Genomic DNA, 19,131 nt, shown 5'->3' on the forward strand with positions numbered 1-19,131 from the left:
TAATATAGGCTGCGGAGTCATGCATGAATTATTAACCTGGTAGCATTTCAGTCAGTTGGAGGAACTATAGATTTCTTCCTCCACGTATAGTTAGGGAAGACTGGTAAAAGTGTCAAAGTATTTCATCCTTAAATATGTAATTAGCTAGGGGAAGACAATTCCCTTGCTGAGAGCTGCTTAGTGGCAGCATGAAATTGGTTTCCCAGGTGTGGTGCAGGTATTTGTCTTGATCCTCAGCTTTGGACCCAGGAGTTCCAAGGGTCCTGCCTTCAACTAACCAGCATTAGTTCACTCCTCTAAACTTTCCATCTCTTTTCAATTCCTCCAAAAGCCTGCAACACGTTGAGGGGGGACAGGGACTGCAATTAGGCAGAGGGTGCACGAGGAGCTCACCAGGGATAGGACTCTATTTGCCTGCATGTAGCAAGGACCTTCACTCTGCCATGAAGCCCAGGGAACTAATGTAATGAAAACCTTTTTAAACAGACAACTTCTACATCAGTAGGTTAGTAATAACAGGGAGCTAGTGCTCCTCCCCTCAGAAATCTGTGGGAGGCAGTTCGGTCTGCAGGACAAGCTGCATCTCTGCATCTGCTCAGGATGGTCCTAATAGTGCAAATTAGCCTCACAACACCAAATCTGTAGTAAAGCTGCTGAGTATCTGACCCAATTACTTCCACTATTTCTCAGCTAGTGGCTGATGCAACACAAGTGCTTTCTGGTGAGACGTGCAAATCACAACAGTTTCTCACTGGATCATGAAACAAAGCAAAGCAAGGTGTGCACATTCCCATGCACACATCCTCACCTGCCAAGGCTGGAGGACTGTGGCACCTAGGAGTGATTTCAACATACATCTCAACAATGATGCTGATGCATGGGAGCAGTGGGTTGCTCTAAACCAGCGAGTGCTGCAGCTATCGCAGCCTTTTGGGAGGTCTAAAAAAACCAGTGTTGGGCTTCAGAGCTTTCCATCCGCCTCAGTTTCCCATCTGTGTGGTCACCTTAGAATGGAAAGCATATGGCTGGGAATATGACCAGGGACACCACAGAGCTGAATTTCCTTTCCTATGAGTCCAGCAAAATGAGATGAAAGCTGCACAAGCTGCATTTCGCTGTAGCATGGAGAAGGCACCATCTGCACTGAGTATTTGAGTATCTCCAGGGTGGTTTTGGGAGAACTGAGAACCATCCATCAGGGTTTTTTTTCTTATTTATGGAAAACCTCCAACACACTTTTCATCATAAAAGCCCAAATAATATGCTTGGAGGTTTCACGCCTGCTTCACACAGCACGCACCCCGGCCTCTCTCCCACCATTAGCAGCAGCCCCAAGCAAATCTGTTCTGGTGGTCTGGCTCCTGCCAGCCAGGCTCCGGCAGAGAACACACCACAGCTCAAATCAGCCACCCCTGACATGGCTTGGGGACGGCTGGGTGTTGGCTAATATCTGCTACTCCTGCAGTGCTGAGGAAGCAATAGCAAGCTCTGCTTCTTGATGGTTTGTTGGTTCACATTAAGGATGACTGCCAGTCAAAATTCCACATAGAACTGATTTTCCAGTTTGTCATCTGCACCAAAAATCAGGGCTTGTGGTTTATCCAGTGTTCAAGAAAAGAGAATGCAATAAATTCATATTAATATGCATATACACATATATCTCTATGTGCTCTAGGTAGACTAAAAGGTTTCACAGCCAAAACAAAATGCTCACTTCATTTTCACATTTTTAGTCACTTCAAAATACACAAAGCAATTCCCCAAAACTGGCATGAAAGTACAAATATCATTGGACCATCCAAACATTAAATTATTTCTACAAAATGCTAGAGATAAAACTTCTGGCATCATCCCCATTGTGCAGAGCTGATGCCCTGTGCCTGTCCTGCAGCAGGCCCTGGGGCACAGTTGTCATTTCCTGTGTTCAATAAAACAGGGGCTGTAGATGCTGTTGGGGCACATGGCACTGCATCCTGGGGTGATGCTGACCCCCTCATCCCCAAACCACTCCCATACCATTAATGACTTCTCAGGATAGCTGCTCCAAGCATCACCACACACAGGTTCTCTTTCGCATTCCTAGCACTGAGCCGCTCACACATATACAACCCATCAGCAAAATGTAAAAATAGCTGAAAAGATATAATTAGTTTGTATGCACTGTGAATTTTATATGTTTTTTCTGTTTCCTCCTTCGGTGGCCCATAAGACACAATCCCAATGGAAACAGGCCATTTGGGAGGGAAAGAGAGTGCTTTGCTGTGGTGTATGTTTAGCAAAATCCCTCAAATATTTTTCTCAGTTTTATATTGTGTGTATTTTTTATTGAGCACCATACAGAAATTGCAGATCGATTCTTCCACAGCTCCCCAAAGTTGAAATGCTTTGGAGCTGAGAGCTCAGTGCCTGCCAAACTTCATAATTAACTTCAATAACTCTTTAATTTAAACTTTAATTCAAACGCTTGTGTTTCTGGGGAACTGTAGGGAAAAAAAGTAAAAAAAAAAAAAAAGGGCAAATCAAACCAAGGAAAACCCGATCTCGTAAAATAAAAGCATCAGCCCCAGCTTGTGCTGTGCCAGAGGCAACTGGAGATCAACTGTCCTGTGCGGGTGCAAGAGAATGGAGAGGCATTGCTCCAGCCTGATGGAAAGTGAAGAAGACATCACCATCAGATGCTGGGAAAGTTCCAGGCTCAAACCTTCCTTTGCTGTGCTGGCTGTGAGGTTTTCCAAAGCCACTACCAGGGATGGATGGACCCAAGCCCTGGGAACACCACTAGCTTGGAGTTCTATCTGAATTTGGTGACAATGAATGCAAAATTTTAAAAGACTAAAAAGCACCCCAGATAAATTTGCCCTAATGCAACTAATTTTATACATGAAATAACCACAGAAATTTGCCTTTTTTCCCTTGTACATGGAAAAAAAAACAAAACAGATATAGTCCCGGATCTGTTCACTCAGGCAATGGTTTCTAATGGCTCCGTTGCTGCCCATGGGTAGCATCAGCTGGGCAGGGAAGCACCATGAGGACAGGAGAACAAGGAAGCTGATACAGGAAAAATAATGCAACTTCTCTTCCCCAGCAGACAAGCCTCAAGCTGTCACACCATGTATGCAGCCCTGGAGCTCTGTCAGCAAAATCACTGCACTAACCCACCCCAGATGAGTTCATGGTGATGGGGTCTTTAGGGAAAAGTAAATCACTGACAGAAGAGCAGGAGACAAAGCAGAACCAGGTAGGGAATGGAGATGACAGACCCTGGGAATACATTGACAAATTTGGCAGGGTTTCAGAGCTGTCAGTCCAAGCCTCCAGGAAGATGTCAAGAATTAATAGGGATGTACAGCTAAAATGGTCTGCTGTGGGTTGGAGGACACCAAGAAGCATCCTCCTGTCCTGCAGAACCTTGATGTTTCTATTGAACCAGCCTGGGTTGAGCTGGGGACAGCCAGAACAGGGTGACTTTTCACCATTTCACAGTGAAGAGCCCATCCCGTGGCAATTAAGCCTGATCCAGCACCTAATCAATGCAGGATTACTTTTTCTTTCCTTTTTTTTTTTGCTTCTATGATCTTGTTTCTAATAACAATAATAAAGAGAAAGCTCCTTTTGCACCATGCCACAGCAATGCCACTACCCCCTCAGCATCACCCCCCACCCAAGGCCACCATGTAGAAGCAGTGCTGGAGGGGAGTACCATGATGTGCCACTCAGAAATGAGAGCCAGGCAGTATCACCCCAGTGTCCACTGTGATGAATATACCAAGAAAGAAATTCAGATTAATGAGCCTGGGGGTTTCTACTGGCAAATGAATGCTTTCAGTCTATGGGTTAGAGAGCTGTTAACTATCAGACCTTATTGCTGTCATTAGTAAGCAGTCTCTGCCATGTTTATCCACTTTGTCCACTGGCCTGTCTCCCACTCCCTTATTCCTGCATCCACCTGGAGGTTTTTTCTCCCCATCCTCTGGCTCCAGCTGTGCTCATAAACAGGCTCTGGTGTTTCTATTGAGCCACGCTGGAGCAGGGAGGGGAAGGATTTCATATACCCATGTCTAAGCTGCTCATGTAATCCTGCAAGGAGGCTTGCTTTGAAGCTCTGGCCCAGCTCAGTGCAGCTGGCTCATAGCCACAATTACTTCTACTCTGAGCACGCACATAAAAGCCAAGTGAGAGGCCAAGGAGCGAGTAGTTAGCCTCAAACACTGACAAGTCAAAGGCAGTCAGTGCTAATCAATCCTTGAGCCTTTCCCAGTCGCAGCTACCCCATTACACAGGGACAAGAAGTCCCTCCATGGGTCAGCTGGGGCCACCCAGAAGCCTCTGGGGAGCCCATAAAGCAAAGAAGGATTGGGGACGGAGGTGACAGAGTCTGAGAGTGCAGTCCCAAATCACTACTTATAGAGAATTAATCACACCTCTCTGTCATCTCCTGTGCCCTCCTTCTTTCTGTCTTCTGTGGGCACAGTCAGAGCCACCACAGGTGCTAAGGTGATGGAGTTATTTCCATTTTTCTTGCTTTTCTTACAACCAGGGAATAAAAGAGAGTCTACCAAAGGAGCCTCAGGTGCCTGCTCATGAGAAGAAAGAATTAAGCAGGGAGCAGAGAAGAAAAGGGTAGCAGAAACATTGCAGTAATATGGGATAATAACCCTGCAAACACTGTGAGGCAGCTGAATAGTGATATTTTCTGGAGCAGTGTGGTATTGTAGGAAAGGAATCAGTAAACAAATATTTTCATTCAGCAGCAGGGAAAGGGGGGAGGCACAGCTGTTCCCTGGGTAGGAACTCCAGACTAGGAGAGTCATTAGAAGTAAGGAAGGGCAATTGCTCAAGATTATGGTAATGGAAGATACCAGCAATGTCAGAAGTGGTGAGTGGCCCCAAGCATGGCTCAGCTGTGTATCACACCTGAACATTACACTGCCATCCTCTCCTTCCCCCGCCTAAAACACCTGAACTGCTGGAGTACTGCACCTGCCCTGCAATGCTAGTTCCTACGGCTTGGAGAAGACCCCACAGGAATAGGATGGAAGCATCCACCAAAAGCCATCAGGATATCATCCCCACCATCCTGTACTTCATGCCCCTCATGGCCAGTGTGCCCTAGTGTGAACCTAATGCAGCTTTGGCAATTTGGCTTTAAGTGTCTTGTTGGAAACACTGAACCTGACACTCCTTTGCACCTTTATTTCCCAGTTTCAGGAACTGGTATCAGAGCTACTGTGATAGGCAGCTGAGTCAGATCAGGTTGATGTCCCACCTCCTTTTGCCACCAAATATCCCAGCAGAAGGATCATATTGTAACTGGCAGATATGGCAATTTGCACCTCTCCATGTAGTGGCCCTTCAAGGCAGGTTCCATGGAAATGGGTCACCCCGGCACTTGAGGTTTTTTAAGTCCTTGAGGTTTTAAGTCCTTCTTAACCCATGTAGTCCCACATGCTGATTTCTAGTCTTCATTCCTATATGAATGGCTAAGCCCTCTTGGAGTCTAAATACAGAGTTATTAAAGTTATCATGAATTAAAGCTGGACACTGCAAAAGCCATGTCCTGGATTTGAATCATGCCTAAACCCTGCAACTTCTTAGAACTCTGGTGAAAGTTCTGGTGATTCAGCAAGAAGGTCCTCAGTTCTTTGCATTTTTTTACCAGCACTGTAAAGAGCCTGTTTACCAGATTTAATGTGCCTGCTGCATCTTTTGCACTACTGGTGCAGAAAGAACCACAAAGCGCATCTCCAGCACTCACCAGTCCAGGTCCTACAAACCCAGAATGTAGGGAGCAGCAAACACAGCAATTTACATTCCCTTCTAAAATGCTGCAAGAAATCCAATTGATCATTTGTAGCTATTGGATGGAAATCTTTAATTAACTGTCCTGAACCTGAAGTAGTGCTAGGGCTCAGCTGAGAGCCCTTATTCACAGCACAGCAGCCACATTCCAGCAATCCTACATGGCCTGCATATAAGCTATATCCTGCAAAGAAAACACAAGGCTAAGATTATCACTGAGTGCAATGACGTTGCAGACACTGCCTCACCTGCCTGTTAACACTATCTTCTGATGGACCAGGCAGTGATTCCTCATGGCAAACCAGTTGGATTTAAGTATTGGTCAGCAGACAACAATCCCAATGAGTAATGGGGGTGAATCCATTCCCAGTGCAACTAGGCTGGCACCAGTGATTTTAGGCTGAAGATAAATGTGGTCCTCCAAGGCTGGATTGCCACCCAGGGTCTCACGATCAATACCAGAATGAGAAGTTGTGTTGTTCCAAATCAAGGCAAGATTAACTCATAATCCAGAGCACTCATGGGGGGTGAAGTCACTTTAACAGGAGGGATTTGCCTGCTCAGAGCATTGACCTGAACAAGCTGGAGCCTGCCTGCTGTAATTTAAAAATGTTCAAAATCAAGGCTGCTGTTCCTATAGCTATTGAAGGAAGCTTAGCAACCCTGGGCAAAGATCCTGGGGCACAGGAGACAACAGAAGGAGAGCACAGGGATGTTTCACCATCACCCATGCATTAAACCTTACACGCCATATTGATGGGGGTCTTCAACTAGATCCCATACGGTGTGGTTTTGCTGAAAACACAGGTATTTGGTCCTTTGTTAGTACCAGATCAACTGTTTCCTTAAAAAAAAAAAAAACACTAAAAAAAAACCTCAACAAAAACCAACAAAACCAAACAAACCAAAACCAAACCGACAACCAAACAAGAATCTGCCTCTGTCACTGTACAAGGCCTATGGCAGGGTCTCCCTGCCAGATATGGGCTTCATTCAGGGCTGATCTAGGTTCCACTAAAATCAGCAGAACTGTGTGTCTGTCAAGTTGGTCCCACATGTCTCTGGATGACCTTGCCCTGAAGGATTTGCCGTTCTACACTGAGCACAGTATCAGCATTAACACCAACCATGCTCTTTCTTCTGTTTTTCCAGGTCCTCCCCACACTTGGCTGAGCAAGGCTGGCTTAGAAGGCTCTTTTCCCCAAGAAAATGGGGATTGACAGTGAAAACCCAGTCCTGAGGAATGTGCTCATCAGCTTTAACTTGCTTCTGCTGGGTGCTGTCCTCAAGCCTTTTGAGTGCCGGCTGGAGGTGACAACAGAGCCAGCCGAGAGGCCAGCAGTGGATGAGAAGGGTAGCTTGTCCAACTGCAGCCCACCAATCAAAGAACAGCCCATGGTCTTCCACCACATCTACAACATCAATGTACCCCTAAACAGCTGCTGCTCGTCCATGTTCAAGTCGTCAGCTGAGGAGGTGAGTTCAGAAGATGACCAGCTGGCGGAGTACACGGAGCAGACCTCTGACAGCGAGAGCCAGGTCACCTTCACCCACAGGATAAACTTGCCCAAGCAGGCCTGCAAGTGCTCCACCTCCCTCCCGTCCCTGCAGGAGCTGCTGAGCAGGATTGAGATGCTGGAGAGGGAGGTGTCCATGCTCCGGGACCAATGCAACTCCAATTGCTGCCAAGAAAATGCAGCCACAGGTAGTAATGCCATCCTGTTAGCTCTTGCTGGGGACTGAGGGATCAAGTGAAAGGCAGGAGAAATAAATACAAAACTGGTAATGCCACACAGACTGGCAACAGAGAAAAATCTGTATTTGCCTATAATGTGGCTGTGGCTTTAGGGGAAAGCTCATCTTAGGGCCTCCAAGGCAGGAAAACCCCCAGGAGGGATTTGGTCACTTGAGCCCTCATGCCCTGCTCGCTGCAGAAACCCCATAGCCAGAGCTAAAGCCCCCTTACAGATAAAGTTACAGCTGGTAAGGGGTGAACAGGGTGATCTCCCTACCCTGCAGTCCTTGCAACAATGTTAGATCTGCCACTGCTCATGGGACGGGGAGGAGAGGAATAGCTGATGCTCTCCTAAGCTGTCTCGCAGCTGAAGGCAGCACTCCAAGAGCCATCAATAAACCCCTTTGTCTTCTCTGTAGAAGGGGTGAATGAGTATGAAAAGCTGAGCTTAAACGAATAAATAAATAAATGGGAGAATAATTTCTGTTGCCTTGAAAGATGCAAACAAAATTTGTAACAAAGGCACAAAACCATCAACAGGATACTTTAAGTGAATAAAAACGTGCGGTTTGGGAAGCTCTTCAAGAGCCCCCATTAGGGGTGCTCCATCAAAGACAGCCCTTCATTTCACCATGGCCATTCCTCAGAGACAGGGAAGCAGCATGCAGTTGAAATGAGGTGGGTTAGGAAAGGTTTGAGCTAGAGGCTGCATTTCAATAGGGCAGGAGCCAGTATACTGGTGGTTTTCCTTATGTCTTGGGAAGATCAGTAAGAGGGTTTGGTAAAATCACATAGAAAACAGGGGAAAACCTGTTTTAAAGAAATTTATTTGTAACTCTGATGAGCCTATTTGGGTTATTTGCAGCATATGCAGATAGTACCATTAAATATTCATCGCTTGGTGGAGTCTCCACTCGGAACACAGATGTGCTGAGCTAAAACTGGAGTAATTTATTTTTACCAGAGTTGCTTTCAATTTGCTGCACTGCAAAGGAGACCAGGATCCCTACCCCACCACCTGAGGCATTTCCCCAAGGAAAGATGCTCTCTTCCAACACATTTACAAGCATCTTCTTTTGATAACTTAACTAGAGGCTGAGATCTGAAGAGATCCTGATTGTCATTCCCAGTATTTGTAGTTTAGATGGGAAGCATCCTGCAAAGTAACCCAAATGGTGCTGTCTAGCACAGCATGTAACTGAAATCCTTTCACATGAGCATCTGCTGCACACAGACACACACACACACCCCATAGGAAATGATGCTCAGGTAGCTCAGCTAGGATAGAAAACTTACTTAGGGGACAGAGTCATGCAGCTTCAGGTCTTCATGGTGCAGAGGTTTCCCAAGGGTCAAGGAAGCACAGAAAGTGTTTCTGTTCATCCTCAGTTCACACAAGGAAGAAAAGCAGTAAAAAATAGCAAAGAAACATTAGGCTGGCTGAGATAAACCCTAAACTAGAGCAATAGGTCCATGTTACAGGGCATAACAGGAGAGAACTGGCAATGTTATAGTGACTGGTGCCTTCATCCCCGGGCATCCCTCCTCATCCTAGAGTGTCCTGTGAAAGGTTGCTGGGTAAAGCGGGAACTTTAGAGGTGGTGGCTACGGTGGCCGTGTGCTTTCCTCGCTTTCCCACAAACCCAGTACGCCCAAACCCTGATACTTTTTACAAAGCCAACAGCTCCATCTTAATCAGGCTCCCCAAGATAGGGGTGACGATGATGTCTTTGGGTACATACCTGCTTCATGTAGGAGAGGGAGTGAGCAGACTGGGATCTCTCACCTGTAAAAAGGAACAGTGGGTGGAGAGGAGACAACTGGAATCATGGCTGGTGCAGACGACTTGGCTAAGGAGGGCTTTTTCCCACTAAGAGGTCTAGGGATGTTCCCATCAACTGAGTGCTGAGCCAGTTGATGGGAAGCAAAGGGAGCACTTGCTGTCCAGCAAGGCTAATGGCACCCATAGCTATGGAGGCCAGTATTCCCAAGGGCACAAATAAACTCCTGGACACCCACCCATCCCCTCCATGAGCACATATCACCAATTCTGCCTCCACCAGCCACAGGCTCCCCAGAGCTGAGCATGCTCAACCAAAGGAAGGACCATCCCCTGCTTGCCCCACACCTTTTCTCCCTTCCCCACAGCCCATCAATGGGCTGATGTGGGAGGCTCTGACCCTTGGTCCTGCATCCTTGCAGGGCAGCTGGATTACACCCCACAGTGCAGCGGCCATGGGAACTTCAGCCTGGAATCCTGCAGCTGCGTGTGCATGGAGGGCTGGGCGGGCAGCAACTGCTCTGAGCCCCACTGCCCCCGGGGCTGCTCCAGCCGCGGTGTCTGCCTGGAGGGTCAGTGCATCTGCGACAATGACTATGGGGGTGAGGACTGCTCCCAGCTCCGTTGCCCCAGCGGCTGTGGCTCCCATGGGCTCTGCGTGGATGGCGAGTGCATCTGTGAGGAGGGTTTCACCGGGGAGGATTGCTCCCAGCTGCGGTGCCCCCATGACTGCTCAGGGAAGGGCTACTGCGTCAATGGCACATGCATCTGCCAGGAGGGCTACGCCGGGGAGGACTGCAGGTGGCTGCACTGCCCCAACGCCTGCAGCGGCCGTGGGGTCTGCCAGGATGGTCTCTGCATCTGCGAGGAAGGCTATGAAGGGCAGGACTGCTCATCAGGTAGTAGGGGCGTGCGCGGGGAGAGCCAGACCCTAATGTATGAGCAAGGGCCTCAAGATGCCCACAGCACTATACGGGCATCATGAAGCCTGGGAGAAAGCCATACTTGGCAAAGCATGTCACATAGAACCTGCTCAGGCCCCACAGTTTGACAGACTCCCTTCTGTCACTGTCCCTTTCCCCAGAGACAGAAGTTTGGGAGGTGAGCAAAAAGACAGTGAAGTTCACCCCAGCACTGGTGGTAAACCCTTGGCGTAAAACCAGTTGCAGTCAAGTTCTTCTCAGCTTCTGCCTTGCTATAGCAGTTAATACAATCATAGATAGCATGTAACCGCCAGCCCAAAGCCCACACACATGTCCCACCAGCAGATCTATGCACCTTTCCCCACAGTGGGGTGAGGATAAGCCACGCACACTCTGATGCTTTCCTTACCTCTGCCCTTCCTATCAGTGGCTCCACCTGAAAACCTGCGAGTGACAGGGATCAGTGACAGCTCCATTGAGCTGACGTGGGACAGCAGCCGGGCAGCCACCGAGTACATCATCTCATACCAGCCGGCATGGCCAGGGGGCACCCAGCTCCAGCAACGAGTGCCTGGAGACTGGAGCAGCATCACCATCACGGAGCTAGAGCCAGGCGTTGCCTACAATGTCAGCATCTACACAGTCATCAGTGATGTCCTGAGCATCCCTGTTACCTCCAAGGTAGTGACCAGTAAGTATGCTACTGCGCTTCTCACTTGGTACTGGATAGCTGGAGGTGATGTTCAAGCTGGTTAGCATTTTCCATAAAAGCCTTCTAGCAGCAGAAACTTGAGCTTTAAAAAAAAAAAAAATCAAATATTTGGTATGCTTTTATCCTCATATATATCTGTATAGAGATATAGGAAAGGGGGAAATGTGTCCATCCTGGGCAGGAGGACTCAGTCCGGATGAAAACCTGAATGAGTAAAAATCAAAGAAAATTTCACCGTCTGACTGAAGCCCCCTGTTCTATGGCCCAAAATATTACACTTATTTCCTCATAGAAAATATTGCAATATATCACAGAAGTCATAGATTCTCCTCCCACTCCTGGGTGGGTTCCCCATGACGAATCCCCTTGACATAGGTGGTAGAGGGGATGCTGCTGTGCATCAGGAGATACATAGTTCTGACAGAGCCATGATGCACAGAGGAAAATGGGAGTAACAATCTGTAATGGCAACCTCCAGAAAGGATCCTTGGAAACCAAAGATACAGAGGACAGTGGGAAAACAAACTATCCAGACACCCCTTTTGCAAGCCCATCATTCTCGCTGTTCACACAGTAATGCAGTGGGATTCTTCAGTGTTCAGCAGCCCAGCCATTTCCCTCTTCCCCCTCCAACCCACCAAGGGCAGGGACAAAGGGGCTCTGGTAACAGCTACCAAAATGTTCCCTGTTTTTGTTGCCTGAATAACAAAATAGCCACAGGGAGCAGGGTGGGGACAGGCTCACCCTCACACCCGTTCTGCTCTGCTCACCACCCCTCTGCTCCCTTCCAGACCTTGCCACACCGCAGGGCCTGAAGTTCAAGACCATCACAGAGACGACAGCAGAGGTGCAGTGGGAGCCCTTCTCTTTCCCTTTTGACGGCTGGGAGATCAGCTTCATCCCCAAGGTACTGCCACCACATACATGGCATCACAGGGTACACCTGGTCACCCTAACAGCATTAAGCAAGCAGATCTTAAATTAGCTCCCAATTACACCCCCCTCCAAGAAACCTGACCTCTGTTTGAAATCTATATGCTTCACATCAGACAGCCCCAAATACCTCAACCCACAATTGCCAGCTTGTATTTCTCCAGTAGTCTTTGGTGTCAAGACACACTTGTCCTCAAAGAAATTCCACAATAAAATTGTGAGACAAGCATATAGAATCATAGAATCATAGAATCAAGTAGGTTGGAAAAGACCTTTAAGATCATCAAGTCCAACCTTTACCCACGTCCACCACTAAAGCATGTCACAAAGGGACCCATCTACATATTTTTTGAACACTTCCAAGTACGGTGATACCACCACTGCCCTGGGCAGCCTGTTCCAATGCCTGATCACCCTTTCAGGAAGAAATTTTTCCTAATATCCAATCTAAACCCCACCTAATGAGGACATTATCTCATCCTATCACTCATTACTTGGGACAACAGACTGACCCCCACCTCACTGCAACCTCTATTCAGGTAGTTGTAGAGAGTGATAAGGTTCCCCCTGAGCCTTCTCTTCTTCAGACTAAACAACCCCAGGTCCCTCAGCCGTTCCTCATCAGACTTGTGCTCCAGACCCTTCATGAGCTTTGTTGCCCTTCTCTGGATGTGCTCCAGCACCTCAATGCCTCTCTTGTAGTGAGGGGCCCAGAACTGAACGCAGTATTCAAGATGCAGCCTCAAATATCAAGTACAGTGCCAAGTACTGGGGGATGATCACTGCCCTGACCCTGTTTGCCACATTATTCCTGATATAAATGAATAAACCTTCCAGCCATGCTACCTCTTGCTGTAACCCTCTCTTTATCCCTTCCATCTCCTTTGCCTTGACCCTTCCTCCTCCTTCTCTTCCTCACACCAGCTCTCTGCACGCTAAGTTACCCAAAGCCATCTAGATTGAACTGAGAAGCTGCCGGTTCTCAGACAACAACCATCAGTACCCCTGAGTCCCACACACGTCTAATTCCTGCCATGGAATTTTAATTTTAGTGATGAACAGGTAGAAATTGTGCCAGAAAAGATGAAAGGATGAAAGTGTTGCCCTAAATATCACATATTTTCTATGCATGGCAACAAAAATTGTACATCGTGTTTTATCTGTATTCATAATTTCTACACCATTTAGCCATAAATATAGCTTCAATTGTATATGAAGCCTCTTTACAAGAGCATTCAAGCCCCAACAGTAAAAGAAATGCTGATTAAGAGCTCAATTATGACATTTTCACTTGTATAAAACCCTCGCTGGAGTTGAAGGCAGCTCTGGGCAGCTGAGAACTGCAGAACTTGGCCCCAAAGTTTTAAATGCTCTCAACTGCAAAGTATCATTATACAGCAGGAAGCAAGGGCCCAATTGCTTTAAATAACTCATTCCCTCCTTTCCAAAAAGGCTGGAAGAATCTGGGTGCAATTTCAGGTACAGCCACAAGTAAATTGTTTTGGAAGTCAAAGTTCAGGTACTGCAGGTATAAATCCTAGGATAATTTTAATTCACCATCAGGATAAAAGCCAAAATGATAAGGCAACATCAGGGAAGAGTTTCTGGCAGCAACAAATAGCTATCTTTCAAACATTTCACTGATACTCAGGAATTAAGCTCAACAGCATCCCCCCTGAAGCAGATAAATGGGGATATATCCATTTTATGGTGAGGAATTGCAAGGGTAGAAGCAAACTTCTCCCAGCAGGGTCATCATCATCAATAGGTTTTTCTCAAGCCAGCACAAAAATACAAACCATTGGTCCTCCTTTCTATTTTTAATCTTAAAACTTAAACACACATATTAGGATGTAAAGGAAGAGATAAGGTGCAAAAGGAAGGCTGTTCCTGGATGCAGGTTTTGGAGGCAGGTTCACATTTTCCATAAAAGCCTTGAGCCTTAGGAAAAAAAAACAAAAACCAAAAACCAACCAACCAACCAAACAAACAAACAAAAAAAAAAAAACAACAAACAAAACAACAAAATATTGGGTATATTTTTATCTCAGAGCTCACTGGGCTCTGAAGTGTTTGCATCCATTAGTCAAGCACATGATCCTGCTATGTAAAGGCATAGTTGTGCTCTTGCCTCTCAGCTACCAGAACTGGACTCTGTCAAACCTCCATCACCAACTTTTCTCCTAAAATAAGGCAGGGTGTGCTGTCTCCTTCATTGTCTGGAGACAGTGCTTGCTTAGGTAAATGCCATGCCCCAAATAAACCCAGGAGCTAGGCCCACAGGCTAAAACCAACAAAGTTATAACAGCAGCATCGCAGATAAACTGAACAAGCAAAACTGAGCTTGCTCTGTCTTCCTGAAAACTGGATGAGAGGATGCTTATTTGGTCCCCAGCATCCCTGTGAGGATGCTCACACCTTCCTGCACAGCAGTTCTCCTTCCATGGTGCCTGTGATGCTCTCGTCCCCTGAAAGTGGGTCAGGTGGGGACTGCCTGTCTGCTGCCTGCTCTGGGGATGGGGTGGGAAAAAGATGAAGCAAAGACAGATTTAGAAAAGAAAATTAGGAAAGGTAAGATGGCAATTTATGGCTAGAATGGAAGATTTCCTGTTTAATGAGAAAAGAGGTGAATATGAATTGAGAGCTATGTGCAAAGATTTGTTTAGCATGTTATTAGTGAAGACAGCAGCAAGAAAAGATCCTTTGTCTAAACACTGGCAGGAAAGGTGACATTTGAAGTTGCTTAAAGCCTTGCAGTTTTTCAGAGCAAATCCACAAAGTATAATGATTTTAATAAAGATACTTAAAAAGCAGGGGGTAACAAAATAAAGACCTTACAGTTTCATACCTATATATGAACATATTCTAGCATGTATATATATATACACATTTTTATAAATATGTACTTTTATATATATATATATGTGTATATATATATGTACTTTTACATATATATATATATATATGTATATATATATATATAAGGCTCCTGGCACCTGAATAGCAGGGAAAAGGAGTCTAGCCTAGGCCTTGGTTTGATTATCTTTTCTCTTCTGGAGGACAGCAGAGACACAGATGGCAAAATATGAGGGGTGAGTGGGAAGGGATGGTTGAGGATTTCTCAGACCAACAACATAGGTGCTTCACATTCAATGGGTGACTTCACCTTAGGTTTCTGCACCTCCATGATGGGATGTGCCAAGGTGAGGATGCAATGTGGAGATGCAGGGATGGGTGGGGAAGAACGCAACATGGGGGGCACTTCTTCTCCATGCACCAGAACCCCCAGAAGACCTTTTCTTCTTTCCTTTTTTAACACTTTTTTCCACTCCCTGGCAGAATAACGAGGGCGGTGTGATCGCCCAGCTCCCCAGCACCGTCACCACCTTCAACCAGACAGGGCTGAAGCCAGGGGAAGAGTACACCGTCACTGTGGTGGCCCTGAAGGAACAAGCCAGGAGCCCTCCCACCTCCGACAGCGTCTCAACCCGTGAGTGAGCCCAGCCCCAGCAGCACAGCAGTGCTCAGGGCTTGGTCCCCAAAATAAGGTCCCATCAGCGAGAGCAGCCTGGCATTGCATGGGCAGAGATAAAACTAGCACTACCCAACTGCCCAGGATACAGGTGCATCACAGCAATGGTTTCTTCATGTGGTATTTTGTCCCTCTCGGCCCCTCCAATCCCCGAGTTGCTGCAAGCACAGAAACGGTGCAAGGTTAATGGGGCTGGGAGCAAAGGGTCAGGTCTGCTTTTATTATATAGCTGGATAAATCGCTCTTCCTCACTAATCTCATATTTTGGAGGCTGGATGCCCCCAAGAAATACCTCCATAAATGCATTGCCTATTTGTGTATTACAGATTAAAACTCCCACCTGCTTTTCTGCCACTAAATGCCTTGTACTCCCACCAATTCAGGCAAATCAGGCAGTAGGGCAGGGAGCCAGGAGCAACAGCACATCCCTTCCTAACCAATTTATTTGGCGGGTCGCTGGTCCATCCATAGGCTAGAGGAAATTCAATTGGGTGTTTTCCTCACTGAAGGAGACGTGGCAATGGGCATTGCTCATTGGGGAGAAGAGGCTCTCCACACCAGATCTGCTGCAGTCTGCCTTGGCAGCCAGGCAGACATCTACCTCTATCCAAGTTGCTGCAAACGAAAACCGCATTCAAATAGCTACTGGAGGGTTATAACGAAGTGATGCTCTCTCCAGGCTGCTAATTTCCAGCAACAATGAGAGCAAAGGGAGGGTCCTTCCACCAGCAGCAGCTTGCTGCAAGTCTGAGCTTCCTCAGCACAGTCCTCTCCTCCCGGGTTGTCTCCGCACTCCGCTCGACATGGCTTAACAGAGACACCTCCTGGTCAAGCCCAAATCTCCTTTTCCCTAGGAAGTCAGCAGAAAATAAGAGAGGCTGGTACTTCAAACTCAGTGGTTGACCTTTGCTGGAAAGCACAGATAGGGTGATAGGCTCCCAGCTCTCTGTTTCATAAAGACATCCCCATGCTGGCATGTCTGCCTTCCTCTGCAGCACCCCCATACCTTTTCCCCTATCATCCTTGTTCTGCCTTAACACTTTGTGCTGGGATCAAGCAGCAAAGGCTGACAGCTAAGTAGAACTTGATGCTACCTAGCATCACCCAGATGATGGGACAACATGAGGAGTTGGAGATTCAAGGTTTGGACAACCTGGTCCTGGCCAAGCTGGACACCCAGCTCCTACCTAAACACCATGCTGCCAAGCTGTCCTACCTTCTCTGTTGGTGTTTTTCCCCCCACACCTCATCCCATGGCCCCCAATTCCCCCATATATCTTTTTCTAACCCTCCTTGGTCCTTCCCACCCCTGCCCACACATAACCTCCCCCAGAACTTCCTACCCTGGGGTGCAGTGTTCAGCACATCCTTCATATATACCGTCATTTTTTAATATATACAGTACATTAGATGTATTTTCATACAGTATAGCCTGAATTACAGAACCAGAGTGGGTTTTTTCACCCACCTTGTGATCATGTAAGTGATAAAATAGGATGCCCAGTAGGCTCTGTGCATCAGCATTGCCATGGTACAGGAATGATGGCCAGGTTTGGCCCATCTGTCCATTTGTGCAATGGTTAGGTCCTGCTGGACTCAAACGTTCTATCACCTGGGCTTAAGATTGTGATTTCCAGGGGTTGAGTGTTGGAGGATGCAGAGGAAGGAAGGGCACAGTTCTCTGCAAAAGAAAGTAGAAATGTCCAAAATGGTGTCCCAGTAGATCCCCACTATGAATTTAGCTAAAACCCTTTGTCTGAGAGGATTTGGAAGACACCCTCCATAGCCCCACACCCAGCTAGTTAGACTTGCCAAAACACTTGCATTTTCTTCTCTCTCCCTGCTGTTAAGACATCAACAGTTTTACAGGCTGATTCCTCAGCTTAATGACAAACCAGGAGCTGGCACAGAAGCAGGAACATTTCTAGAGATGTTCCTCAGTTCTCAATGCTTGGATTAGTCTTTGGCCCCACATTATTTAACACATTGTCAACACCCTTCAAAAGATATAATATCATTGCTGATAAATTTTGCCAGTGATGGAAAAGCTCAGAAAAGAGTAAATTGAGTGAAAGGAGATCATTGATAAAAAGCAGTTTGAATGTCTTGAAGAGCTGGGCACAAGGGAAAACTACATGGTTTTCAATGCATCACAAAGCACAAGCAGTTATCCAGGAGCAAAAAAAGGTGGATCACAGTTAGACACAGGAGGTTTTATCCTAGGAGGTGCCACCTGAAAAAGCCAGAGAGGAATTGTTGCCAATAACCAGCTTGAGAGAAGTGCATTAATTGCATTATAGATGTAATGGGCATCAATGGGAAAGCTGATGGGTTCTGCTCTGGTGTCCATAGCTTGGGAGAGACAACACTGAAGTGAAGAAAAGAGCTGGGAGACTGGAACAAGGGACTAGGAGCCCACCAGAACCAACCCCCCCGAGTACCTTGGGGCTGTGTCTCTTACTTATGCCACCCCAACTGCTAATTCAGACCACTCTGAGGTGGCATTGAAGCATCCCTGAAGCGCAGCATCTCCAAAGCTGCCACCTTTCCCCATCCAACTGTCCCAAAATAACAGGTGCCCATTTTCCCCCTCCTCTGCAGTCATCGATGGACCGACGCAGATCCTGGTGCGGGATGTCTCCGACACAGTGGCCTTTGTGGAGTGGACGCCGCCGCGTGCCAAGGTGGACGCCATCCTGCTGAAGTACGGGCTGGCAGACGGGGAGGGCGGGAGGACCACCTTCCGCCTGCAGCCCCCCCTCAGCCAGTACTCCCTGCAGGCCCTGCGCCCCGGCGCCCGCTACCGCCTCGCTGTCAGCGCCCTCCGGGGTGCCAATGAGAGCCAGCCAGCCCTCGCCCAGTTCACCACAGGTAGCTAACTAGCTTCGGTGGGAGAACTGGCATGAATTTCAAAGCCACCAGCAAGCATGAGCAGATGGCTTGCTGTGCTCTGCAGATAAGCTGTCCTGCAACGAGCATGGTGTCGTTTTGCATATCTGGAGCTGAACTGAGGCGTTTTTATGTCTGGGATTTAGTGGTACCTGGTTCTCCCACAGCCCAAGTGAGCTGGGGTTTAATCCGGAGTACTGGAAGGAAGCAGATCAATGGAAACATGATGGTTAAGGTGCAGGTCTGAATGGAGATGCCTGAATGCAGGTGCCTTGCACCCTGTCACAGTCCCACTGAAGAGCAAGGCAGAGTAAAGGATTCAGCTCACCTTAAAACACATACCCTAAAACCACTCTCTGACACTCCTCCACTAGTGCCTACATTTCTGTTTTGTCCCTGAACCTCCAGATCGTCTTCATGCCCTGTGACCCACAGGGACTCTAACATGGTCCCTAGGGCTGCCCAGGTGATCCCGGATACCAGCAACCAGGCAGATGACTGAGTAACACACATTTAGAAGACAGCCCCTGACCAAACCCCTCTTTGTCCACATCCTGCTGCACCATCAAAGCTGAACCTGCTGCTGTCTAGGACACATTCCCTGTTCAGGCCCACACCTTAGCTTGAACCCAAAGCTAAAATTTGAAAATCCCACAGTTTATGCCCTTAATGGCATACATAGAGAAACACGCAATTCTCAAAAGCACCAAAACAGGAAGCACAGGTCTGAATTCAAGGCAATGCCCACTCCCATTCAGCATTGAGAGCCAAGGCAGATTCCTTGCCCAAGGAACTGGCGGCTAAAAGCAGCCGAGACAGAATGTG

The 19,131-nt window shown here is 47.3% G+C and overlaps 1 protein-coding gene across 1 annotated transcript in view; it reads left to right on the forward strand.

Moving 5' to 3' along the window:
• TNR (tenascin R) overlaps positions 1–19,131 on the forward strand; it is a 74,632-nt gene that overhangs the window by 36,463 nt on the left and 19,038 nt on the right. Inside the window, exons 2-7 of the mRNA XM_057427047.1 lie at positions 6,955–7,507; positions 9,740–10,216; positions 10,668–10,931; positions 11,744–11,859; positions 15,225–15,375; positions 18,019–18,288. Of these exons, the coding sequence (XP_057283030.1) occupies positions 7,012–7,507; positions 9,740–10,216; positions 10,668–10,931; positions 11,744–11,859; positions 15,225–15,375; positions 18,019–18,288 (1,774 nt within the window). The 5' untranslated portion in view covers positions 6,955–7,011. The remainder of the gene's footprint in view (positions 1–6,954; positions 7,508–9,739; positions 10,217–10,667; positions 10,932–11,743; positions 11,860–15,224; positions 15,376–18,018; positions 18,289–19,131) is intronic.

This window comes from Pezoporus wallicus, unplaced genomic scaffold (genome assembly GCF_028554395.1).
Source record: "Pezoporus wallicus isolate ANWC-B61680 ecotype Strahan unplaced genomic scaffold, APGP_CSIRO_Pwel_v1 scaffold_7107, whole genome shotgun sequence".
Classification (NCBI taxonomy): Eukaryota; Metazoa; Chordata; class Aves; order Psittaciformes; family Psittacidae; genus Pezoporus; species Pezoporus wallicus.